Genomic DNA, 27,270 nt, shown 5'->3' on the forward strand with positions numbered 1-27,270 from the left:
CTACAGTAGCTGTATCATCTGGCCACTGCTACAGTAGCTGTATCATCTGGCCACTGCTACAGTAGCTGTATCATCTGGCCACTGCTACAGTAGCTGTATCATCTGGCCACTGCTACAGTAGCTGTATCATCTGGCCACTGCTACAGTAGCTGTGACATCTGGCCACTGCTACAGTAGCTGTGACATCTGGCCACTGCTACAGTAGCTGTATCATCTGGCCACTGCTACAGTAGCTGTATCATCTGACCACTGCTACAGTAGCTGTGACATCTGGCCACTGCTACAGTAGCTGTATCATCTGGCCACTGCTACAGTAGCTGTGACATCTGGCCACTGCTACAGTAGCTGTATCATCTGACCACTGCTACAGTAGCTGTATCATCTGGCCACTGCTACAGTAGCTGTGACATCTGGCCACTGCTACAGTAGCTGTATCATCTGGCCACTGCTACAGTAGCTGTATCATCTGACCACTGCTACAGTAGCTGTATCATCTGGCCACTGTTACAGTAGCTGTGACATCTGACCACTGCTACAGTAGCTGTGACATCTGACCACTGCTACAGTAGCTGTATCATCTGGCCACTGTTACAGTAGCTGTATCATCTGGCCACTGCTACAGTAGCTGTATCATCTGGCCACTGCTACAGTAGCTGTATCATCTGGCCACTGTTACAGTAGCTGTATCATCTGGCCACTGCTACAGTAGCTGTATCATCTGGCCACTGCTACAGTAGCTGTATCATCTGACCACTGCTACAGTAGCTGTATCATCTGGCCACTGTTACAGTAGCTGTATCATCTGGCCACTGCTACAGTAGCTGTATCATCTGGCCACTGCTACAGTAGCTGTATCATCTGGCCACTGCTACAGTAGCTGTATCATCTGGCCACTGCTACAGTAGCTGTATCATCTGGCCACTGCTACAGTAGCTGTATCATCTGACCACTGCTACAGTAGCTGTATCATCTGACCACTGCTACAGTAGTTGTGACATCTGACCACTGCTACAGTAGCTGTATCATCTGGCCACTGCTACAGTAGTTGTATCATCTGGCCACTGCTACAGTAGCTGTGACATCTCACCACTGCTACAGTAGCTGTATCATCTGGCCACTGCTACAGTAGCTGTGACATCTCACCACTGCTACAGTAGCTGTATCATCTGGCCACTGCTACAGTAGCTGTATCATCTGGCCACTGCTACAGTAGTTGTGACATCTGACCACTGCTACAGTAGTTGTGACATCTGACCACTGCTACAGTAGTTGTGACATCTGACCACTGCTACAGTAGCTGTATCATCTGGCCACTGTTACAGTAGCTGTATCATCTGGCCACTGCTACAGTAGCTGTATCATCTGGCCACTGCTACAGTAGCTGTATCATCTGGCCACTGCTACAGTAGTTGTGACATCTGACCACTGCTACAGTAGTTGTGACATCTGACCACTGCTACAGTAGTTGTGACATCTGACCACTGCTACAGTAGCTGTATCATCTGGCCACTGTTACAGTAGCTGTATCATCTGGCCACTGCTACAGTAGCTGTATCATCTGGCCACTGTTACAGTAGCTGTATCATCTGGCCACTGTTACAGTAGCTGTATCATCTGACCACTGCTACAGTAGCTGTATCATCTGGCCACTGTTACAGTAGCTGTATCATCTGGCCACTGCTACAGTAGCTGTGACATCTCACCACTGCTACAGTAGCTGTATCATCTGGCCACTGCTACAGTAGCTGTGACATCTGGCCACTGCTACAGTAGCTGTGACATCTGGCCACTGCTACAGTAGCTGTATCATCTGGCCACTGCTACAGTAGCTGTATCATCTCACCGCTGTATGTAAGGCTGCACTTCACTGTCACTCGTGGTCCTGCATCAATACACATGATCAAGGAAAGGAACAACAGGTTCTCCGTCGTCAAGGCTGTGTTCTATACACACTCCACAGCTGCCGTTGCTAGGTAACACTGCATGGGATGGAATACGCACACGCGCTTGTTCCAAATGGCACCCTATTGCCTATTTAGAGTGCGCTACTTTTGACCACTAGATGGGGAATAGGGTGCCGTTTGGAACTGAGTCACGGTCACATCTGACTGTTATGGTAGTCACGGTACTACCCCACGGATTGCCGTGGCGCACGTTTCCCTGTAACCACGCCAACCTCTGTTTTAATTGCGGTGCCACTCCGTCCAGTTTACATCTGACAGAATGTGAATGTTAATGCTGCTCTTTGTGAATAATACACCCCTGGTTACCGCCCCCATCTGATCACCTGGAGCTCCGCATAGCTTCCACTGGTATGAAAACACCGCTGACCATCACTTACAAATCAACTAAAATACTGAAAATAATGACGTGTTTTCAGCAGTAACAACAAGGTGAGACGTCTCTTTTGAAACCAGGTTTGAACTTGCTGCGGTAAAAAAATGCTCTAAGTAAGAGTTGAGCACGTCTTAATGTGCATTTTGTATAGACACTAGTATCATTTCCTCAGCCTCATCTGTCAGTAGTCACTGTCAACACTAGAGTACAAACCCGTTCCTCCTGGACACTGTCAACACTACAGTACAAACCCGTTCCTCCTGGACACTGTCAACACTACAGTACAAACCCATTCCTCCTGGACACTGTCAACACTGCAATACAAACCCATTCCTCCTGGACACTGTCAACACTACAGTACAAACCCATTCCTCCTGGACACTGTCAACACTGCAGTACAAACCCATTCCTCCTGGACACTGTCAACACTACAGTACAAACCCATTCCTCCTGGACACTGTCAACACTACAGTACAAACCCATTCCTCCTGGACACTGTCAACCATGCAATGCAAACCCATTCCTCCTGGACACTGTCAACACTACAGTACAAACCCATTCCTCCTGGACACTGTCAACACTACAGTACAAACCCATTCCTCCTGGACACTGTCAACACTACAGTACAAACCCATTCCTCCTGGACACTGTCAACACTACAGTACAAACCCATTCCTCCTGGACACTGTCAACACTACAGTACAAACCCATTCCTCCTGGACACTGTCAACAGTACAAACCCATTCCTCCTGGACACTGTCAACACTACAGTACAAACCCATTCCTCCTGGACACTGTCAACACTACAAACCCATTCCTCATGGACACTGTCAACACTACAATACAAACCCATTCCTCCTGGACACTGTCAACACTACAGTACAAACCCATTCCTCCTGGACACTGTCAACAGTACAATACAAACCCATTCCTCATGGACACTGTCAACACTACAATACAAACCCATTCCTCCTGGACACTGTCAACACTACAGTACAAACCCATTCCTCCTGGACACTGTCAACACTACAATACAAACCCATTCCTCCTGGACACTGTCAACACTACAATACAAACCCATTCCTCCTGGACACTGTCAACACTACAATACAAACCCATTCCTCCTGGACACTGTCAACACTACAATACAAACCCATTCCTCCTGGACACTGTCAACACTACAATACAAACCCATTCCTCATGGACACTGTCAACACTACAATACAAACCCATTCCTCCTGGACACTGTCAACACTACAGTACAAACCCATTCCTCCTGGACACTGTCAACACTACAATACAAACCCATTCCTCCTGGACACTGTCAACACTACAATACAAACCCATTCCTCCTGGACACTGTCAACACTACAGTACAAACCCGTTCCTCATGGACACTGTCAACAGTACAGTACAAACCCATTCCTCCTGGACACTGTCAACACTACAGTACAAACCCATTCCTCCTGGACACTGTCAACACTACAGTACAAACCCATTCCTCCTGGACACTGTCAACACTACAGTACAAACCCATTCCTCCTGGACACTGTCAACACTACAGTAAAAACCCATTCCTCCTGGACACTGTCAACACTACAGTACAAACCCATTCCTCCTGGACACTGTCAACACTACAGTACAAACCCATTCCTCCTGGACACTGTCAACACTACAGTACAAACCCATTCCTCCTGGACACTGTCAACACTACAGTAAAAACCCATTCCTCCTGGACACTGTCAACACTACAGTACAAACCCATTCCTCCTGGACACTGTCAACACTACAAACCCATTCCTCCTGGACACTGTCAACACTACAATACAAACCCATTCCTCCTGGACACTGTCAACACTACAGTACAAACCCATTCCTCCTGGACACTGTCAACACTACAATACAAACCCATTCCTCCTGGACACTGTCAACACTACAGTACAAACCCATTCCTCCTGGACACTGTCAACACTACAGTACAAACCCATTCTTCCTGGACACTGTCAACACTACAGTACAAACCCATTCCTCCTGGACACTGTCAACACTACAGTACAAACCCATTCCTCCTGGACACTGTCAGCACTACAGTACAAACCCATTCCTCCTGGACACTGTCAGCACTACAGTACAAACCCATTCCTCCTGGACACTGTCAACACTACAGTACAAACCCATTCCTCCTGGACACTGTCAACACTACAGTACAAACCCCATCCTCCTGGACACTGGCAACACTACAGTACAAACCCATTCCTCCTGGACACTGTCAGCACTACAGTACAAACCCATTCCTCCTGGACACTGTCAACACTACAGTACAAACCCATTCCTCCTGGACACTGTCAACACTACAGTACAAACCCCATCCTCCTGGACACTGTCAACACTACAGTACAAACCCATTCCTCCTGGAAACTGTCAACACTACAGTACAAACCCATTCCTCCTGGAAACTGTCAACACTACAATACAAACCCGTTCCTCCTGGACACTGTCAACACTACAGTACAAACCCATTCCTCCTGGACACTGTTAACACTACAGTACAAACCCATTCCTCCTGGAAACTGTCAACACTACAGTACAAACCCATTCCTCCTGGACACTGTTAACACTACAGTACAAACCCATTCCTCCTGGACACTGTTAACACTACAGTACAAACCCATTCCTCCTGGAAACTGTCAACACTACAATACAAACCCATTCCTCCTGGACACTGTTAACACTACAGTACAAACCCATTCCTCCTGGACAATGTCAAAACTGCAATACAAACCCATTCCTCCTGAATGTTCTTACAGGTACTGGTGATGGAAGGGGATGTTAAATGGGGGTGTGAGTGTTATTCCTAGTGACGGCTGTGGTGTGGAGAGGCCCGTGGGAGTTTGTAGCCTCGTCTACATTTCGAAGGACCCATTCATCTGATCTGTCTGAGGCTGTGTCCAAAATGGCACCCTATTCTCTACGGGGACCCTGGTCAAAAGTAGTGCCCTATATAGGGGATAGAGGGTGCCCTTTCAGACGGTGTGAAGTGTCTGTGTATAGATTTACAAGACTGATCTGTATGCATGAGAGAGAGGTAGGGCAGCATATCAGTGAAAAGCACCTTGCAGTCAGGGGCGGACTAGGACAAGAATTCAGCCCTGGCATTTTACCCACAACAACCCACAGTACTGCGGACGTCATCAACTTCACCCCATTTTATTTACTTTTTCCTGCAATAAATTTGGTACATTTTCAAAAACTTTTTTTTTCACTTAGTCATTATGGGGTATTGTGTGGGGATGGCTGAAACCAATCTATTTAATACATGTTTAATTCCGGCTGTAACACAACAAAATGTGGAATAAGTCAAGGTGTATGAATACTAATTAAAATCATAGGCTAATCTAACTCTAAATATATTATCCACTGTTGCCATGTATTCATCCAACAGTAGATGTCCCAGAAAACCTTTCCAGTTGTAGGCTACTACCCATGATACCTTTTAGACCTATGCCCTCGCAATTGCCAGTGCGCATTTCTCGCTCGTGTCACTCCATATCTCAAAGCCTTATCAAATAGCTTGGTTATAAAATAGTTGCTATTGAGCTGAATATTAAGTTGAGAAATAATATCTACAGAAAGCTGAGGCCCTCCCCTCTTCAACAGGGACAAGTCGACAAACCTTCCAAAGCTGTTTTTCCCGCAATTGCATTTTGAAATGTTATACAATAAATAGAGAAATTGCGTAAAGTAGTTTTTTTTTGGCGTTATTATCGGCGGCCATGTCACCTTTAAAAAATGTTTTTTTTTTAAATGTATATAGAAAATATTAGTTTGATATTGACAATCAGCCCACCCAACAACAAAAATTGTCCAGCCCATCTGGCATTTGCCAGAATTGCCAGATGGCCAATCCGCCCCTGCTTGCAGTTGCTACAGATGCACGCTACGCCAGTGCCTTTTAGCCCATAGCTTTATTCAGATCTGAATTAGAACTTCGTTTGATCTCTGTTGATTCTCAGGGTGCCAGGCAAAGCATATAGTTTCAAAGCCAGAGATCTTATGACGATAAAGTCCCTGACTTCAATAAGAACGAGTGAGTAATGAGCTAAGGAAACTTAGTATGGCTAGACAGTATTAAGCCAGATGTGTGCTGCCTGCATATGTTTTACATGGAAACTATCCACATCTCTACCAGACTGTCTGGCCTTGAAATAAACCTGGGATTCATCCTCAAACTGCACGCAAGACCTTCAGATGAGGTAGACCAGGTTATCCAACGACCTTCAGATGAGGTAGACCAGGTTATCCAACGACCTTCAGATGAGGTAGACCAGGTTATCCAACGACCTTCAGATGAGGTAGACCAGGTTATCCAACGACCTTCAGATGAGGTAGACCAGGTTATCCACCGACCTTCAGATGAGGTAGACCAGGTTATCCAACGACCTTCAGATGAGCTAGACCAGGTTATCCAACGACCTTCAGATGAGTTAGACCAGGTTATCCAACGACCTTCAGATGAGTTAGACCAGGTTATCCAACGACCTTCAGATGAGGTAGACCAGGTTAACCAACGACCTTCAGATGAGGTAGACCAGGTTATCCAACGACCTTCAGATGAGGTAGACCAGGTTATCCACCGACCTTCAGATGAGGTAGACCAGGTTATCCAACGACCTTCAGATGAGCTAGACCAGGTTATCCACCGACCTTCAGATGAGTTAGACCAGGTTATCCAACGACCTTCAGATGAGTTAGACCAGGTTATCCACCGACCTTCAGATGAGTTAGACCAGGTTAACCAACGACCTTCAGATTTAGGCCAGAAATCCTGGTCTAACTTCAGTCTGGGGGAACCACTGTATATCCCATGTTTTCTGGCCTGACTTCGGTTCCTCTCAACCCATGACTTATATTAACACGACTGAATAAAATGTTCAGAATACTACTTTTTTAAGTAGTCAACTATTTTAAGATATGATCTGTAAATCCGAGTACTTCAAAACAATGGTAATGCTCAAGTCCTTTCTTTCCTATTGGCTTCAGACGGTGAACTCTTTGTCTTTTTTTCCCCCTCCCAGATAAAGAAGGAGTATGGCAACAACTTGGTACCTGCTTTCCCCCCAAAGAAGATCTTTACTCTGACACCGACTGATGTGGAGCAGAGACGTGAACTGTTGGAGAAATACATGCAAGCTGGTGAGGGAGGATGTTTCAGTTCTGGGCTCTGTATTTCAGAGTTTGGGGTCCATTCGATTTTTTTAAAACTTTTTTTTATTACCTCCATTCAGAAGCAGAATTTAAATTCGAATTCAAGTATTGTTGAGAGAAAAGTTAGTTGTTTTCAAAGAGGGTTTTATATTATTGAATTCAAAGTCTCGCATTCATCTCTACTAAATTAAACTAGAAGTGACCTCAGCCTTTCCCATGGGGAGGAGGATATAGTAGAAGAGACAGTAGCTGACTCAACGTGCTTCTACACCTGCATTGCTTGCTGTTTGGGGTTTTAGGCTGGGTTTCTGTACAGCACTTCGAGATATTAGCTGATGTACGAAGGGCTATATAAAATAAACTTGATTGAATAAAAGGGCAGTATAGTGGAACAGACAGTAGCTGACTCAATAAAAGGGCAGTATTGTAGAACAGACAGTAGCTGACTCAATAAAAGGGCGGTATAGAGGAACAGACAGTAGCTGACTCAATAAAAGGGCAGTATAGAGGAACAGACAGTAGCTGACTTAATAAAAGGGCAGTATTGTAGAACAGACAGTAGCTGACTCAATAAAAGGGCGGTATAGAGGAACAGACAGTAGCTGACTCAATAAAAGGGCAGTATTGTAGAACAGACAGTAGCTGACTCAATAAAAGGGCGGTATAGAGGAACAGACAGTAGCTGACTCAATAAAAGGGCGGTATAGTGGAACAGACAGTAGCTGACTCAATAAAAGGGCGGTATAGAGGAACAGACAGTAGCTGACTCAATAAAAGGGCAGTATTGTAGAACAGACAGTAGCTGACTCAATAAAAGGGCGGTATAGAGGAACAGACAGTAGCTGACTTAATAAAAGGGCAGTATTGTAGAACAGACAGTAGCTGACTCAATAAAAGGGCAGTATAGAGGAACAGACAGTAGCCGACTCAATAAAAGGGCGGTATAGAGGAACAGACAGTAGCTGACTCAATAAAAGGGCGGTATAGAGGAACAGACAGTAGCTGACTCAATAAAAGGGTAGTATAGAGGAACAGACAGTAGCTGACTCAATAAAAGGGCGGTATAGTGGAACAGACAGTAGCTGACTCAATAAAAGGGCGGTATAGTGGAACAGACAGTAGCCGACTCAATAAAAGGGTAGTATAGAGGAACAGACAGTAGCTGACTCAATAAAAGGGCGGTATAGTGGAACAGACAGTAGCCGACTCAATAAAAGGGTAGTATAGAGGAACAGACAGTAGCTGACTCAATAAAAGGGCGGTATAGTGGAACAGACAGTAGCCGACTCAATAAAAGGGCAGTATTGTAGAACAGACAGTAGCTGACTCAATAAAAGGGCAGTATAGAGGAACAGACAGTAGCTGACTCAATAAAAGGGCGGTATAGAGGAACAGACAGTAGCTGACTCAATAAAAGGGCGGTATAGAGGAACAGACAGTAGCTGACTCAATAAAAGGGCAGTATTGTAGAACAGGCAGTAGCTGACTCAATAAAAGGGCAGTATAGAGGAACAGACAGTAGCTGACTCAATAAAAGGGCAGTATAGTAGAACAGACAGTAGCTGACTCAATAAAAGGGCGGTATAGAGGAACAGACAGTAGCTGACTCAATAAAAGGGCAGTATTGTAGAACAGGCAGTAGCTGACTCAATAAAAGGGCAGTATAGTAGAACAGACAGTAGCTGACTCAATAAAAGGGCGGTATAGAGGAACAGACAGTAGCTGACTCAATAAAAGGGCGGTATAGAGGAACAGGCAGTAGCTGACTCAATAAAAGGGCGGTATAGAGGAACAGGCAGTAGCTGACTCAATAAAAGGGCAGTATTGTAGAACAGGCAGTAGCTGACTCAATAAAAGGGCAGTATAGTGGAACAGACAGTAGCTGACTCAATAAAAGGGCAGTATTGTAGAACAGGCAGTAGCTGACTCAATAAAAGGGCAGTATAGTAGAGCAGACAGTAGCTGACTCAATAAAAGGGCAGTATAGTGGAACAGACAGTAGCTGACTCAATAAAAGGGCAGTATAGTGGAACAGACAGTAGCTGACTCAATAAAAGGGCGGTATAGAGGAACAGTGGCCGACTCATGATCTCCTGTTGGAACATTTCCTCATAGCAACCAGAATGACCAATCCATGTATCAGAATACCTTGTTAGTTGCTGACTGTCTGCCTGTAGACTGGTGCGGTTTTAGTGTGGGCAGCAGCTTACTTTACAGGCTTTGACTCAAGGTAATACTGATCTGAGAACACCATAAGTACAGGCTGAAACTGGTCTGTCTGTAGGCCACACTATAGCTCTAGGTGTCTGAACTAGTGTTATACTTTTCTGAGCACACCCTACTAAGCACTTACTTGGGGCCAAGGCCTCTTGGCTGTCCTCTTCCCCCTGACACACCTGAAATCAGACCCAACTCACTGTTCCAATAGATTCCTATCCCAGATAGATCCTCAGAACCAATGGGAAAGTTGTATTATGTTAGGTGCAATATGTACCCAAAAGAAACTTGTCAGGGTTGAGTGGACAGTTAAAAGTAATCCCTATTTTCCTTTTTATTTTGCCAGTTTCACCCCTCAGTGTGGGTCCTTGTCAGGAGGTGTAAAATGTACATTTTTTTTTTTTTCTCCTCATTCCTCCTCAGTTAAAGATCCAAGAGAACGTTAGGTTATGTTGCCCCATCCAACCCGACCTCAACCTCCGCTTTGGCCTAACGCTTCCCCAAGCAGGTCATGGGTAAACTGTGGCCGAACACACACACACACACACACACACACACACACACACACACACACACACACACACACACACACACACACACACACACACACACACACAAAGATAAGACATGCTTGGAACTGAACTGGCAGCAGTGCCCAGTATCCCTCTTCGAGTACTGGCCGTTACCTCAGAACAAACCCTAAGCTTTGTTGGGGCATATTTTCTCATAGTCTGGGAGCACACACACACACACACACTTCCTGGTTCACCGACCGCTTCCTGGGTGGGGATAAGTGTTGGGTGTTAGGGAAAGTAGGGTTTTGAATGTTCGTCCCCAAAAAGTCCTCAAGTATACTAAGAGAGTATGTGTGACGCATCTGTGGTGTCGGCCGGCCCTGATTGGCCCCCGTTCAAACACACTGCAGGCAGGTTGCTACAGATTGTCCACGTAGATATCCTACTACTACAGATTGATGAGGTCCACGTAGATATCCTACTACTACAGATTGATGAGGTCCACGTAGATATACTACTACTACAGATTGATGAGGTCCACGTAGATATCCTACTACTACAGATTGATGAGGTCCACATAGATATCCTACTACTACAGATTGATGAGGTCCACGTAGATATACTACTACTACAGATTGATGAGGTCCACGTAGATATACTACTACTACAGATTGATGAGGTCCACGTAGATATCCTACTACTACAGATTGATGAGGTCCACGTAGATATCCTACTACTACAGATTGATGAGGTCCACGTAGATACTACAGATTGATGAGGTCCACGTAGATACTACAGATTGATGAGGTCCACGTGGATACTACAGATTGGTGAGGTCCACGTGGATACTACAGATTGGTGAGGTCCACGTGGATACTACAGATTGGTGAGGTCCACATAGATACTACAGATTGGTGAGGTCCACGTGGATACTACAGATTGGTGAGGTCCACGTGGATACTACAGATTGGTGAGGTCCACGTGGATACTACAGATTGGTGAGGTCCACGTGGATACTACAGATTGGTGAGGTCCACGTGGATACTACAGATTGGTGAGGTCCACGTGGATACTACAGATTGGTGAGGTCCACGTGGATACTACAGATTGGTGAGGTCCACGTGGATACTACAGATTGTTGAGGTCCACGTGGATACTACAGATTGTTGAGGTCCACGTGGATACTACAGATTGGTGAGGTCCACGTGGATACTACAGATTGGTGAGGTCCACGTGGATACTACAGATTGGTGAGGTCCACATAGATACTACAGATTGGTGAGGTCTACGTGGATACTACAGATTGGTGAGGTCCACGTAGATATATTCTACTACTACAGATTGATGAGGTCCAGATCTAAAAGTGACATTGCCTTTTACATTTGAGTAATTTAGCAGGCTCTCTTATCCAAAGGGATTTACAGTTAGTGCTTTCATCTTAAAGGGAATTCCCGCAGATTTAGGTTGCTGTTAAACATTCTGATTGGGTTCATCCTTCCAACTAAAAGTCCCAATACGACATATCACTTTCTCGACGTCAAAGCCACAACGTTTTGTTGGTATAGGAGTTTTTTGATAAATATAATTCAAATTGAGAAGAAAGTGTACCTACAATTAGATTGATTATATTCCATCTGTGATAGATTTGTGGAATATATATCGCGCAACATTTTACGATAGCAAGGTGAGACGACCACAGCACAGTCGTAAGACATATCTTTAAGATTATCTTTGAGGTTGGGTTGCAGACGTTTTCGGAAGATGGGCAGGGACTCTTAGCATCAGGGGGAAGCTGTTTCCTCCTTTGGGGTGACCGGATAGGGAAGCACTTGGACTGGGCTGAGCAGAAGCTGACCTCCTGTAGGGGTGGAATGGCCAAGAGACCAAAGGTGGGATGAGTTGGGATGTTGGGTTTGAGCATAGCCTGAAGGTAGGGGAGGGGCAGTTCCTCTTGCTATTCCATGGTCTTTCAGAGGATGCGAGCTTTGACTGAAGCCAGTGGAGTGTACGGAGGATGACATGGGAGAACTTGAGAAAGTTGAACACCTGACGGGCTGCAGCCTTCTGGATAAGTTGCAGTAGTCCAGATGGGATATGACGAGTACCCGGATTAGGACCTACACCGCTTCCTGTGTGAGGTAAGGTCGTACTCTACAGATGTTGTAGAGCATGAACACCCAGGAGTGATTCACTACTATGACGTTTGCAGAGAACGACAGGGTGTGGTCCAGGGTCACGCTAAGGTTCTTTGCACCCTGGGAGGGGAACACCGAACTGTGATGGAGAGGTCTGGAGCGGGCAGGCCTTCTCGGCAGCTCTATCTTGTCGAGGTTGAGGTGGTGGGCCAACATCCAAGCTGAGATATCTACCAAGTACGCAGAGATGCGTGTCGCCACCTGGTTATCAGAAGCGGGGAATGTGAAAAGTAGTTGTCATCCACATAGCAATGATAGCAGAGACCATGTGTGGATATAACGTAGCCGAGTGACTTCGTGTAAAGAGAGGAGGGCCTAGAACCGAGCCCGGGGGGACACCAGTAGTGAGAGCACGTGGTGTAGACACAGATCCTCTCCACGCCACCTGGTAGGAGTGACCTGCCAGGTTGGATGCATTCTGGGAGTGTGCAAAGCATGAGGCGCCCAGACCTGAGAGGGTGGAAAGGAGGATCTGATGGATCACGGTGTTGAAGGCAGCGGATAGATCTAGGAGGATGAGGAGAGAGAGTCAGCTTTGGTAGTGCGGAGAGCCTCCGTGGCGTAGAGAATAGCAGTCTCTGTTGAGTGACCCCATCTTGAAGCCTGACTGGTTAGGGTCAAAGACATCATTCTGAGAGAAATAACGAGAGAGTTGGTAAGAGACTGCACGCTCAAGTGTTTTGGAAAGAAAAGAAAGAAGGGGTACCAGTCTGCCATTTTTGACGTCAGAGGGGTCAAGTCTTGGTTTCTTGAGGAGGGGAGCGACTCCGGCCACCTTGAAGTGAGAGGGGACGTAGCAAGTGGTCAGGGTAGAGTTGATGAGGATTGGGAGAAGGTCTCCAGAGAAACTCTACAGAAGGGAAGAAGGGATGGGGTCGAGTGGGCAGATTGTCCGGCGGCTGGACATCATTAGTCGCAGGATTTTATCTGGAGAGCGAGGGTAGAAAGAGGACAAGGCATAGGAAAGTTCACTGTGAGTGGATTCAGTTGGCTTAGTGAATGATGTCGTTAACCTTTTTTTCAAAGTGGTTGACAAAGTCATCTGCAGTAAGGGAGGGAGGCGTTGGAGGTGGAGGATTAAGGAAGGGAGAAGGTGAAGAAGTTTCCCAGGGTTGGAGGCAGAGGCTTGGAATTTAGACTGATAGGAAGGGGTTTCAGCAGCAGGTACAGAAGAAGAAAATGTAGAATGGAGGGAGTGGAAGGATGATAGAACCTCTGGAAGTTTACTTTTCCTCAGCTACCTGCAGCCCTGTTCTGTGATCACTCAGTGAGTCACTCAGTCAAAGAGCAGGAGGGGAGGGAGGAGAGTAGGGTCGACAAGGCAGTCAGGAGACAGGAGGGAGATTTAGGGGAAGGATGTGGTGATGGGATAGAAGAGGAGAGCAGTTGGGGAAAGAGAGCGAAGATTGCGACGGTGTATGACCATCTGGGTAGGGGCTGAGTGGGTAGGGTTGGAAGAGCGAGGGAGAGAAAAATAAAGTAGTGATCAGAGACCTGGAGGGTGGTTGCAGTGAGATCAGTAGGCGAATATGCTTGACCTAAAGATGAGGTCAAGCATATTGCCTGCCTTGTGAGTGGGAGGGGGACTGGGAAAAGGGTGAGGTCAAAATAGCCGGGGAAAGAAAGAGGTGGAAAGAAATGAGTCGAAGTATGGAAGTTGAAGTCACCCAGTATGATGAGTGGTGAGATATTGTCAGGTAATGATCTTATCAAGGTGTCAAGCTCATTGAGGAACTTTATGATGATGCAAAATGCATCATTTGATTTCATACAGGGATGATTTCTGTATTTTGAAAGTTACATATCTTGAAAACCTGATTTGCTGACAAGCAAAACATTTTTGGACTATGTCAACAATGGACTAATGAAAGAAATACCAACATAGTTTTTGGGTGGAATTTTCTTTTAAGTTTGAATGGACAAGTGACAGCATGGAATTCAAATGAGGAGATGGACAGGTGAGAGAGGGGGAAAAAGAGAATCTCCAGTGTCTCTCTTATAATCTTCTCTCTCTCTCTTCCAACAGTGCGGCAGGACCCCATGCTCGGCGCCTCCGAGATGTTCAACAGCTTTCTAAGGAAAGCCCAGCAGGTTGGTACTGTAGCTAGTTGTTATTACCCCTGGCTTTGTTACTGTTCTGTGTGTAGCTAGCTGTCCTTTCCTCCCGGCTGTGTATTTGTTCTGTTTTACGTAGCTGATCTATGTTCAGAACAGTTCTGTTCTACGTAGGACGTCTCGTCAGGAGGCGTGTGTGTCAGTTCATCAGGAAGCTGTGGGTGTTTTCAAGTTATATCAGTCGTATGTACCTGATGCCCATGGAGTACACCGTCCAATGAAATGCTTCCTTGCAGGTTCCCTCTCGATAATGCAACAACAATAAGAGATAAGAAAATATATGAATAATAAGCAAATGGCTCGGTAGAATAGAATATATAAACTCACTGTCAACTGAGTTTATATAAACGTCCTCTCACTGTCAACTGCGTTTTATTTTCAGCAAACTTAAAACGTGTAAATATTTGTATGAACATAACAAAATTTAACAACTGAGACAAAATCAAAACTAACAGTCAGTATCTGGTGTGGCCACCAGCTGCATTAAGTACTGCAGTGCATCTCCTCCACATGGACTGCACCAGATTTGCTAGTTCTTGCTGTGAGACATTACCCCACTCTTCCACCAAGGCATCTGCAAGTTCCCGGACATTTCTGGGGGGAATGCCCCTAGCCCTCACCCTCCGATCCAACAGGTCCCAGACGTGCTCAATGGGATTGAGATCCGGGCTCTTCGCTGGCCATGGCAGAACACTGACACTTCTGTCTTGCAGGAAATCACGCACAGAACGAGCAGTTTGGCTGGTGGCGTTATGTGAGGATGAGCCTGCAGGAAGGGTACCACATGAGGGAGGAGGATGTCTTCCCTGTAACGCACAGCGTTGAGATTGCCTGCAATGACAACAAGCTCAGTCCGATGATGCTGTGACACACCGCCCCAGACCATGACGGACCCTCCACCTCCAAATCAATCCTGCTCCAGAGTACAGGCCTCGGTGTAACGCTCATTCCTTCGACAATAAACGCAAATCCGACCATCACCCCTGGTGAGACAAAACCGCGACTCGTCAGTGAAGAGCACTTTTTGCCAGTCCTGTCTCGTCCAGCGACGGTGGGTTTGTGCCCATAGGCGACGTTGTTGCTGGTGATGTCTGTTGAGGACCTGCCTTACGACAGGCCTACAAGCCCTCAGTCCAGCCTCTCTCAGTCTATTGCAGACAGTCTGAGCACTGATGGAGGGATTGTGCGTCCCTGGTGTAACTCGGGCAGTTGTTGCCATCCTGTACCTGTCCCGCAGGTGTGATGTTCGGATGTACCGATCCTGTGCAGGTGTTGTTACACGTGGTCTGCCACTGCGAGGACGATCACCTGTCCGTCCTGTCTCCCTATAGCGCTGTCTTAGGTGTCTCACAGTACGGACATTGCAATTTATTGCCCGTTGCACATCTGCAGTCCTCATGCCTCCTTGCAGCATGCCTAAGGCACGTTCACGCAGATGAGCAGGGACCCTGGGCATCTTTCTTTTGGTGTTTTTCAGAGTCAGTAGAAAGGCCTCCTTAGTGTCCTAAGTTTTCATAACTGTCACTTTAATTGCCTACCGTCTGTAAGCTGTTAGTGTCTTAACAACCGTTCCACAGGTGCATGTTCATTAATTGTTTATGGTTCATTGAACAAGCAGGGGAAACAGTGTTTAAACCCTTTACAATAAAGATCTGTGAAGTTATTTGGATTTTTTACGAATTATCTCAAGACAGGGTCCTGAAAAAGGGATGTTTTATTTTTTGCTGAGTTTATATATATATATTTATTATTATTATTATTTCATAAATACAGGAAGGCACTCACCAATATTTATGTTTCGGGAAGGGGGGGATTGGAGAGCAAGTGTTTTACATTGTGCAGTATTTAGCAATAATAAATAAGTCTAGTAGCATCAGTGGCTGTGCGTGCTAAGGTACAGAGAGTCAGTCCAGTTCAAGTGTTCAGCAGTGTGTATAAGTGTGTCAGTTCCGTTCTACGTAAACAGACTCCTCAGCAGGCTGTTAGCTGCTCTGTCAGCCATGTGGCACAAATACCCACAGACAAACACACACGGCTGACTCAGTAATGGCTTCAGTCTTGGTAATAGTTTTCAGCCACAGTTTGACATTCACAATGTTCGTCATAGTTCACACGTGGATGGGTGCGTGCGTGTGTGGGTGCGTGCGTGTGTGGCTGGGTGGAAGGGGATAGAAAAGGGGATAGAAAACAGCATGGTGGAGAATGCAGGCAGGGTTTTTGGGGGAAGGCTGCTCATACCGTTCTATTCTCGTGTGTGTGAACTCTAGTGTATATGTTAACCGATTTCTTTCAGACACATCACTGTGGTGACACAACCTCACCACCATTGGTCAGTTTGAACCGCCCAGTTACACCCAGCCAGTGTAGGAGTTGAATCCTCTCTCCGCCCAGTTACACCCAGCCAGTGTAGAAGTTGAATCCTCTCTCCGCCCAGTTACACCCAGCCAGTGTTGGAGTTGAATCCTCTCTCCGCCCAGTTACACCCAGCCAGTGTAGGAGTTGAATCCTCTCTCCGCCCAGTTACACCCAGCCAGTGTAGGAGTTGAATCCTCTCTCCGCCTAGTTACACCCAGCCAGTGTAGGAGTTGAATCCTCTCTCCGCCCAGTTACACCCAGCCAGTGTAGGAGTTGAATCCTCTCTCCACCCAGTTACACCCAGCCAGTGTAGGAGTTGAATCCTCTCTCCGCCTAGTTACACCCGGCCAGTGTAGGAGTTGAATCCTCTCTCCGCCCAGTTACACCCAGCCAGTGTAGGAGTTGAATCCTCTCTCCGCCCAGTTACACCCAGCCAGTGTTGGAGTTGAATCCTCTCTCCGCCCAGTTACACCCAGCCAGTGTAGGAGTTGAATCCTCTCTCCGCCCAGTTACACCCAGCCAGTGTTGGAGTTGAATCCTCTCTCCGCCCAGTTACACCCAGCCAGTGTTGGAGTTGAATCCTCTCTCCGCCCAGTTACACCCAGCCAGTGTTGGAGTTGAATCTTCTCTCCGCCCAGTTACACCCAGCCAGTGTAGGAGTTGAATCCTCTCTCCGCCCAGTTACACCCAGCCAGTGTTGGAGTTGAATCCTCTCTCCGCCCAGTTACACCCAGCCAGTGTTGGAGTTGAATCCTCTCTCCGCCCAGTTACACCCAGCCAGTGTAGGAGTTGAATCCTCTCTAACGTTTTTTTACTGTAATCTGCCATAAACGAATGAAGAACAGATGTTTTAAATGTGAGAGGAGTTATTGTACATTACTATCATACAGTATGCCAAGTCATGATGTAAAAACATTCTTACGTGAATGGTATTTTATATTTATTCTCTAAAACATAGAAGAGCACGTTACAGAGAGAATCTAGCCAGGGAGCGTGTGTGTGTGTGTGTGTGTGTGTGTGTGTGTGTGTGTGTGTGTGTGTGTGTGTGTGTGTGTGTGTGTGTGTGTGTGTGTGTGTGTGTGTGTGTGTGTGTGTGTGTGTGTGTGTGTGTGTGTGTGTGTGTGTGTGTGTGTGTTTGGTATACCCAGAGCTTTTTGTTTACTGCGTTCCCTTCCTAGAAAACTGCTTCCTCAGTTGCTTGTTAGCATATAGATGGAACATTGAAATGATTGATTGGAATGAATATTGATGATATGTTCACAATAAATCAATGCTAGTGTTCCCATTGGCTCATAGCGGGATGCTATAGCTGCTCAGTGAAGGCTAGTTTTCCTATTGGTTGATAGTGTGAGCATGGAACTGAGAGCCATCATTCACCCCAGGAGGTGACCTGGCTGTGCTGCTAGGCTGGATGGTGTAAATCTACTTTCATCAGATATGTCATTCAAGGTGGTGTACACCCTGTGTCTCTCTCTAGATCTCTCTATTTTATCATCCTCCTCTTTCTCTCCCCCCCCCTCTCTCACTCCTCTGCATCCCTTCATCCTCCCTCTCATCTCTCCCTCTTCCCCCCCCCCCTCCCTCCTCTCCTACCTCATGCTGAAAGGACAACAGCAGAATAGAGAATGAGTTCTCAGCAGCCAGCCAGCCAGCCTGGCCTTGGCACTTCATCGGAGCCACACAGCCACACACACACACACACACACACACACACACACACACACACACACACACACACACACACACACACACACACACACACACACACACACACACACACACACACTTCCCCAGCAATCCAGATACACTCTGACACCTCCTGTCTAGCAGTGGGGGACAGCGAAAGATTAAACATTAATTTACCCAGCATGGGCTCGAAAGCTGAGAGGAGGAGGAAGCAGGCAGAAGGTTAGCTGCTTAGACTTTAAAAAAAAAATATGTATTTCTTATTCATTTTTTAAAAAACATTTAAAAAATGTATTATAATAAAAAAATATATTTGATCCCCTTTTTCTCCCAATTTCGTGACTACCATCTTGTCTCATCGCTGCAACTCCCCAACGGGCTCAGGAGAGGCGAAGGTCGAGTCATGTGTCCTACGAAACATGACCCGCCAAACCACGCTTCTTAACTCCCGCCCGCTTAACCCGGAAGCCAGCTGCACCAACGTGTCAGAGGAAACACCGTTCAACTGACGACCGTGGTCAGCCTGCAGGCACCCGACCTGCCACAAGGAGTCGCTAGAGCTCAATGAGCCAAGTAAAGCCCCCCCCCCGGCCAAACCCTCCCCTAACCCGGACGACGCTGGGGCAAATGTGCGAGCGGCTCTGCTTTTAAATTTATTGTCGTCTTCCTCCTGTAAATGTAGGATTGTCATACTTTTTGAGGACATCTGTAACAAGACGTTATATAACTATATGGTGTCATAGAAGCATAAAATCCAGATATACTGACTTTACCCTGTGTCTCTTACAGGACGAGAGGGTTAGATAAAAACCTACTTCCCTGACTGGAGAGAACTAACTCTCTGGTCTGTACTGACTACACTGTCTGTCATGGAACACATTCTGTCTGTCTTCTGTAACCTGTATATAACCTGTCGTATAGGAGACCCAGCAGATCCCAACCGAAGAGGTTCCTCTGGAGATCTACCTGTCTAACGGCCAGAAGGTCGAGGTCAACATCCTGACCTCAGACCAGACAGAGGACGTCCTCGAGGTAAACCGTCTCGACTGGGTTTCAAAACACACAGATTTATAATCCAGATTCAGACTTCTACCGTATGTTTTGTACGAGTAAGAGCAGAAAATAGGACTTGTGGTTTCATATCTAACACACACAAAGATGAACCAGAGATGATCCTCCTGTGTTCTGATTCGCAGGCTGTTGCGTCAAAACTGGACCTTCCTGATGAGCTGGTTGGTTATTTCAGTCTCTTCCTGGTTCGAGAAGGAGTGGACGGGGGATTAACGTGTAAGCATTCAACTTTAACCCTCCCCTAAACATTCAGAGGACTGCTATAGGAATGAACTACAGTGGTATCTGAAAGGCCAAATGGCTCTATCTCCAATACCAGGGATGGAGTGGGGGCCACAAAAACAAATCTGAATTCATAATGAGGGGCTGCAGTGGCTTGTGGGTCTTCGTACCCACACATGCAGTCAGAGCCGGCCCTGGCCTTTTTGGGGACCCTAACGCTTCCATCACACCAACAGCGTCATTTAATTTTTTGGTACACCGGAATGACGTTAATTTCCAATGAAAACGATGCGTTTGCCTTGCAGCATTGCGTTGCAGAGGCAGTTGCAGTGCGTTCTGTGCGGTGCGTACATTAGGATTTATCAAACGTACGTGTCAAACTGTATGCGTAGACGGCTTGACAGAAATAGTAGCAGAAGGTGACTGTTGAACTGTTACATACATATCCAGATGACGCTGCGTACTATTTTGCGCCACGATGATGTCGGTGTGATCGAAGCGTAAGTTAATTAAAAAATATATATAATTCAAGCAATTCTATAACAAATTTCATGCAATTCTACCTATTTTGTCATGCAGTTTTACAGCTAATTTCCTGTAATTCTACACATTTTCCAAGAGGGTGGAGAGAAATGTTTGCAGTTTTGAATATGATGTCTGAGTGAGAGTGATTAACAAAATGAATGGCGGCCCCTCGATCAGTAATTCAACCATGATTACTACAGGTTTAGATAGATAGATAGATAGATAGATAGATAGATAGATAGATAGATAGATAGATAGATAGATAGATAGATAGCTGACTAACTAACCTAAAACATGTTGGCTGACCTGGCATTCTTGATACACACGGAAACTGTTGAGTGTGAAAAATCCCAGCAGCATTGCAGTTCTTGACACAAACCGGTGCAGCTGGCACCTACTACCAAACCCCGTTCAAAGGCACTTACATATTTTGCCTTGCCCATTCACCCTCTGAATGGCACACATAGACAATCCATGTCTCAATTGTCTCAAGGCTTAAACATTCTTCTTTAACCCGTCTCCTCCCCGTCATCTACACTGATTGAAGTGGATTTAACAAGTGACATCAATAAGGGATCATAGCTGTCACCTGGTCAGTCTGTGGCATGTTAAGAGCAGGTGTTCTTAATGTTTTGTACACTCAGTGTATATCCCCTACATACTTACACTACCCTATGGGCCCTGGTCAAAAGTAGTGCACTAAATAGGGAATAGGGTGCCAGCCCTGGTTAAAACTAGTGCGCTAAATAGGGAATAGTGTGCCAGCCCTGGTTAAAAGTAGTGCACTAAATAGGGAATAGGGTGCCATCACTGGTTAAAAGTAGTGCACTAAATAGGGAATAGGGTGCCATCCCTGGTTAAAAGTAGTGCACTAAATAGGGAATAGGGTGCCATCCCTGGTTAAAAGTAGTGCACTAAATAGGGAATAGGGTGCCAGCCCTGGTTAAAAGTAGTGCACTAAATAGGGAATAGGGTGCCAGCCCTGGTTAAAAGTAGTGCACTAAATAGGGAATAGGGTGCCAGCCCTGGTTAAAAGTAGTGCACTAATTAGGGAATAGGGTGCCATTTGCGATGTAGTATTGGATTGTCACAGCCACCAAGTCAAAATAATTGTCTGTTTATAAAAGTCATGAAAACAAAAATGAACTTACTGAACTTGTGAAATAAAACAAAAATGAACTTACTGAACTTGTGAAATTAACTTCATTCAAGTTTAGGGTCTACACTCAGATTTTAAGAAGATAAATTGTATAAATATAGGTAGTAGAGGTCGACCGATTAGGATTTTTCAACGTCGATACCGATTATTGGAGAACCAAAAAAATCCGATACCGGGTAATCGGGCGATTTTTTTTAAATGTATTTATTTTTTTAAAGTTTAAAAAATTGTAATAATGACAATTACAACAATACTGAATGAACACTTATTTTAACTTAATATAATACATCAATAAAATCAATTTAGCCTCAAGTAAATAATGAAACATGTTCAATTTGGTTTAAATAATGCAAAAACAAAGTGTTGGAGAAGAAAGTAAAAGTGCAATATGTGCTATGTAAGAAAGCTAACGTTTAAGTTCCTTGCTCAGAACATGAGAACATATGAAAGCTGGTGGTTCCTTTTAACACTAGTCTTCAATATTCCCAGGTAAGAAGTTTTAGGTTGTAGTTATTATAGGAATTATAGGACTATTTCTCTCTATACCATTTGTATTTCATATACCTTTGACTATTGGATGTTCTTATAGGCACTTTAGTATTGCCAGTGTAACAGTATAGCTTCCGTCCCTCTCCTCGCTCCTACCTGGGCTCGAACCAGGAACACATCGACAACAGCCACCCTCGAAGCAGCGTTACCCATGCAGAGCAAGGGGAACAACTACCCCAAGTCTCAGAGCGAGTGACGTTTGAAACGCTATTAGCGCTAACCTGCTAACTAGCTAGCCATTTCACATCGGTTACACCAGCCTAATCTCGGGAGTTGATAGGCTTGAAGTCATAAACAGCGCAATGCTTGAAGCATTGCGTAGAGCTGCTGGCAAACGCACGAAAGTGCTGTTTGAATGAATGCTTACGAGCCTGCTGGTGCCTACCACCGCTCAGACTGCTCTATCAAATTATAGACTTAATTATAACATAATAACACACAGAAATACGAGCCTTAGGTCATTAATATGGTCAAATCCGGAAACTATAATTTCGAAAATAAAATGTTTATTCTTTCAGTGAAATACGGAACCGTTCCGTATTTTATCTAACGGGTGGCATCCATAAGTCTAAATATTCCTGTTACATTGCACAACCTTCAATGTTATGTCATAATTACGTAAAATTCTGGCAAATTAGTTCGCAACGAGCCAGGCGGCCCAAACTGTTGCATATACCCTGACTCTGCGTGCAATGAATGCAAGAGAAGTGACACAATTTCACCTGGTTAATATTGCCTGCTAACCTGGATTTCTTTTAGCTAAATATGCAGGTTTAAAAATATATACTTCTTTGTATTGATTTTAAGAAAGGCATTGATGTTTATGGTTAGGTACACGTTGGAGCAACAACAGTCCTTTTTTGCGAATGCGCACCGCATCGATTATATGCAATGCAGGACACGCTAGATAAACTAGTAATATCATCAACCATGTGTAGTTAACTACTGATTATGATTGATTGATTGTTTTTTATAAGATGCGTTTAATGCTAGCTAGCAACTTACCATGGCTTCTTACTGCATTCGCGTAACAGGCAGGCTTCTCGTGGAGTGCAATGTGAAGCAGGTGGTTAGAGCGTTGGACTAGTTAACCGTAAGGTTGCAAGATTGAATCCCCGAGCTGACAAGGTAAAAATCTGTTGTTCTACCCCTTAACAAGGCAGTTAACCCACCGTTCCTAGGCCGTCATTGAAAATAAGAATGTGTTCTTAACTGACTTGCCTCGTTAATAAAGGTGTAAAAAAAATTACGATTTCCGATTGTTATGAAAACTTGAAATCGGCCCTAATTAATCAGCCATTCCGATTAATCGGTCGACCTCTAATAGTTAGGGTTTAGCCATACATGTGACTTTGTGGCAGTGGTAACTAGTGATTACCACAGAATTGTTCTAGTTGGCTAGGGGGAGTGTTTTGTGACAGACATGAGAGAGAACCAAAACTCATGGTCTTGAATGCTCCTTAGCCAATCAGCCAGGATTATGCATTCTATAAACTCATCACTTGTCCTTGTCTTGACATCCTGTTGTTGACATTCTCTCTATCCCCTGTTGACGGTCTCTCTCTCCCCTGTTGACGGTCTCTCTCTCTCTAGTGTCTCCTGTTGTTGACGGTCTCTCTCTCTCTCTCTAGTGTCTCCTGTTGTTGACGGTCTCTCTCTCTCTCTCTAGTGTCTCCTGTTGTTGACGGTCTCTCTCTCTCTCGTGTCTCCTGTTGTTGACGGTCTCTCTCTCTCTAGTGTCTCCTGTTGTTGATGGTCTCTCTCTCTCTAGTGTCTCCTGTTGACGGTCTCTCTCTCTTTAGTGTCTCCTGTTGTTGACGGTCTCTCTCTCTCTCTCTTTAGTGTCTCCTGTTGTTGACGGTCTCTCTCTCTCTCTAGTGTCTCCTGTTGTTGATGGTCTCTCTCTCTCTCTAGTGTCTCCTGTTGTTGACGGTCTCTCTCTCTCTCTAGTGTCTCCTGTTGTTGACGGTCTCTCTCTCTCGCGTCTCCTGTTGTTGATGGTCTCTCTCTCTCTCTAGTGTCTCCTGTTGTTGACGGTCTCTCTCTCTCTCTCGCGTCTCCTGTTGTTGACGGTCTCTCTCTCTCTAGTGTCTCCTGTTGTTGACGGTCTCTCTCTCTCTAGTGTCTCCTGTTGTTGACGGTCTCTCTCTCGCTCTAGTGTCTCCTGTTGTTGACGGTCTCTCTCTCGCTCTAGTGTCTCCTGTTGTTGACGGTCTCTCTCTCGCTCTAGTGTCTCCTGTTGTTGACGGTCTCTCTCTCGCTCTCGTGTCTCCTGTTGTTGACGGTCTCTCTCTCTCTCTCTCTAGTGTCTCCTGTTGACGGTTTCTCTCTCTCTCGTGTTTCCTGTTGTTGACGGTCTCTCGCTCTAGTGTCTCCTGTTGTTGACGGTCTCTCTCTCTAGTGTCTCCTGTTGTTGACGGTCTCTCTCTCTCTCTCTAGTGTCTCCTGTTGTTGACGGTCTCTCTCTCTCTAGTGTCTCCTGTTGTTGACGGTCTCTCTCTCTCTCTCTAGTGTCTCCTGTTGACGGTTTCTCTCTCTCTCGTGTTTCCTGTTGTTGACGGTCTCTCGCTCTCGTGTCTCCTGTTGTTGACGGTCTCTCTCTCTAGTGTCTCCTGTTGTTGACGGTCTCTCTCTCTCTCTCTAGTGTCTCCTGTTGTTGACGGTCTCTCTCTCTCTAGTGTCTCCTGTTGTTGACGGTCTCTCTCTCTCTCTCTCTAGTGTCTCCTGTTGTTGACGGTCTCTCTCTCTCTCTCTCTAGTGTCTCCTGTTGTTGACGGTCTCTCTCTCTCTCTCTCTAGTGTCTCCTGTTGTTGACGGTCTCTCTCTCTCTAGTGTCTCCTGTTGTTGACGGTCTCTCTCTCTCTCTCTCTCTAGTGTCTCCTGTTGTTGACGGTCTCTCGCTCTAGTGTCTCCTGTTGTTGACGGTCTCTCTCTCTCTAGTGTCTCCTGTTGTTGACGGTCTCTCTCTCTCTCTAGTGCCCTTGGTTTTGTGCCGTGGCGGAGATCTTGTGGGCTATACTCGGCCTTGTCTCAGGATGGTAAGTTGGTGGTTGAAGATTTCCCTCTAGTGGTGTGGGGGCTGTGCTTTGGCAAAGTGGGTAGGGTTATATCCTTCCTGTTTGGCCCTGTCCGGGGGTATCATCGGATGGGGCCACAGTGTCTCCTGACCCCTCCTGTCTCAGCCTCCAGTATTTATGCTGCAGTAGTTTATGTGTCGGGGGGCTAGGGTCATTTTGTTATATCTGGAGGACTTCTCCTGTCTTATTCGGTGTCCTGTGTGAATTTAAGTATGCTCTCTCTAATTCTCTCCTTCTCTCTTTCTTTCTCTCTCTCGGAGGACCTGAGCCCTAGGACCATGCCTCAGAACTACATGGCATGATGACTCCTTGCTGTCCCCAGTCCACCTGGCCTTGCTGCTGCTCCAGTTTCAACTGTTCTGCCTCGGCTATGGAACCCTGACCTGTTCACCGGACGTGCTAAAAAAGCCAACTGACATTTACTCCTGAGGTGCTGACCTGTTGCACCCTCGACAACCACTGTGATTATTATTATTTGACCATGCTGGTCATTTATGAACATTTGAACATCTTAGCCGTTCTTTTATAATCTCCACCCGGCACAGCCAGAAGAGGACTGGCCACCCCTCATAGCCTGGTTCCTCTCTAGGTTTCTTCCTAGGTTCTGGCCTTTCTAGGGAGTTTTTCCTAGCCACCGTGCTTCTACACCTGCATTGCTTGCTGTTTGGGGGTTTTAGGCTGGGTTTCTGTACAGCACTTTGAGATATCAGCTGATGTAAGAAGGGCTATATAAATACATTTGATTTGATAAGTGGTCTGATGAGAGCTCAGCAGTTTACCCAGAGGAGTGGAATAGAAGCATGTGTGTGGCACACTGTAGGAGGACCACACTTGTGTTAATGAGAGGGGGAGGGGAAAGGTGAGAGGTCACGCTAACACCAATTCGGTCATAATTTGGATGGATTATAACCGAATTATGAAATTGGTTCCCTCCCCTGTAAAACTGACCGTAGAAGAACAACTTCCCCCTACTCCAAATTTAGCGTTCAGAGGACACTTAAAATAGAGAGTCGAGTAACTTAATTTGGGGTTAGGGTTACTTACAGACGAAGTGACGCGCCAGCACCTCATGCGCGTGACCTTGAAGCTCCCCTCCTTCATCTGTTCATTGGGCAGCTTGACCTGGAAGTTAAGCTCGTTGTTGCCTGCAGAGACGATCACGTGACAGCCCTTCTCCGGGAAGTCGGTCACGCATGGGTCAAACTGGATGTAGCCAAAGTACTTCAGCGTCTGGCCTAGCCTAATGAACTGGAGAAACAGGTAGAAAGACATGAACTGGAGAAACAGGCAGAAAGACATGACCTAGCCTAATGAACTGGAGAAACAGGTAGAAAGACATGACCTAGCCTAATGAACTGGAGAAACAGGTAGAAAGACATGGCCTAGCCTAATGAACTGGAGAAACAGGCAGAAAGACATGAACTAGCAGAATGAACTGGAGAAACAGGCAGAAAGACATGAACTAGCAGAATGAACTGGAGAGAGAGAGCAGGCAGAAAGACATGAACTAGCAGAATGAACTGGAGAAACAGGCAGAAAGACATGACCTAGCCTAATGAACTGGAGAAACAGGCAGAAAGACATGAACTAGCAGAATGAACTGGAGAGAGAGAGCAGGCAGAAAGACATGAACTAGCAGAATGAACTGGAGAGAGAGAGCAGGCAGAAAGACATGAACTAGCAGAATGAACTGGAGAGAGAGAGCAGGCAGAAAGACATGAACTAGAGAAACAGGTAGAAAGACATGAACTGGAGAAACAGGCAGAAAGACATGAACTAGCCTAATGAACTGGAGAAACAGGTAGAAAGACATGACCTAGCCTAATGAACTGGAGAAACAGGTAGAAAGACATGAACTGGAGAAACAGGCAGAAAGACATGAACTAGCCTAATGAACTGGAGAAACAGGTAGAAAGACATGACCTAGCCTAATGAACTGGAGAAACAGGTAGAAAGACATGGCCTAGCCTAATGAACTGGAGAAACAGGCAGAAAAACATGACCTAGTCTAATGAACTGGAGAAACAGGTAGAAAGACATGA

The 27,270-nt window shown here is 45.8% G+C and overlaps 1 protein-coding gene across 1 annotated transcript in view; it reads left to right on the forward strand.

Moving 5' to 3' along the window:
- The window catches only part of snx17 (sorting nexin 17), a 59,661-nt gene that overhangs the window by 25,549 nt on the left and 6,842 nt on the right, over positions 1-27,270 (forward strand). The window contains exons 3-6 of the mRNA XM_038962704.1: positions 7,413-7,530; positions 14,496-14,560; positions 19,547-19,657; positions 19,822-19,923. Coding sequence (XP_038818632.1) covers positions 7,413-7,530; positions 14,496-14,560; positions 19,547-19,657; positions 19,822-19,923 — 396 coding nt within the window. The remainder of the gene's footprint in view (positions 1-7,412; positions 7,531-14,495; positions 14,561-19,546; positions 19,658-19,821; positions 19,924-27,270) is intronic.

The sequence above is a fragment of the Salvelinus namaycush genome, chromosome 24, assembly GCF_016432855.1.
Source record: "Salvelinus namaycush isolate Seneca chromosome 24, SaNama_1.0, whole genome shotgun sequence".
NCBI lineage: Eukaryota > Metazoa > Chordata > Actinopteri > Salmoniformes > Salmonidae > Salvelinus > Salvelinus namaycush.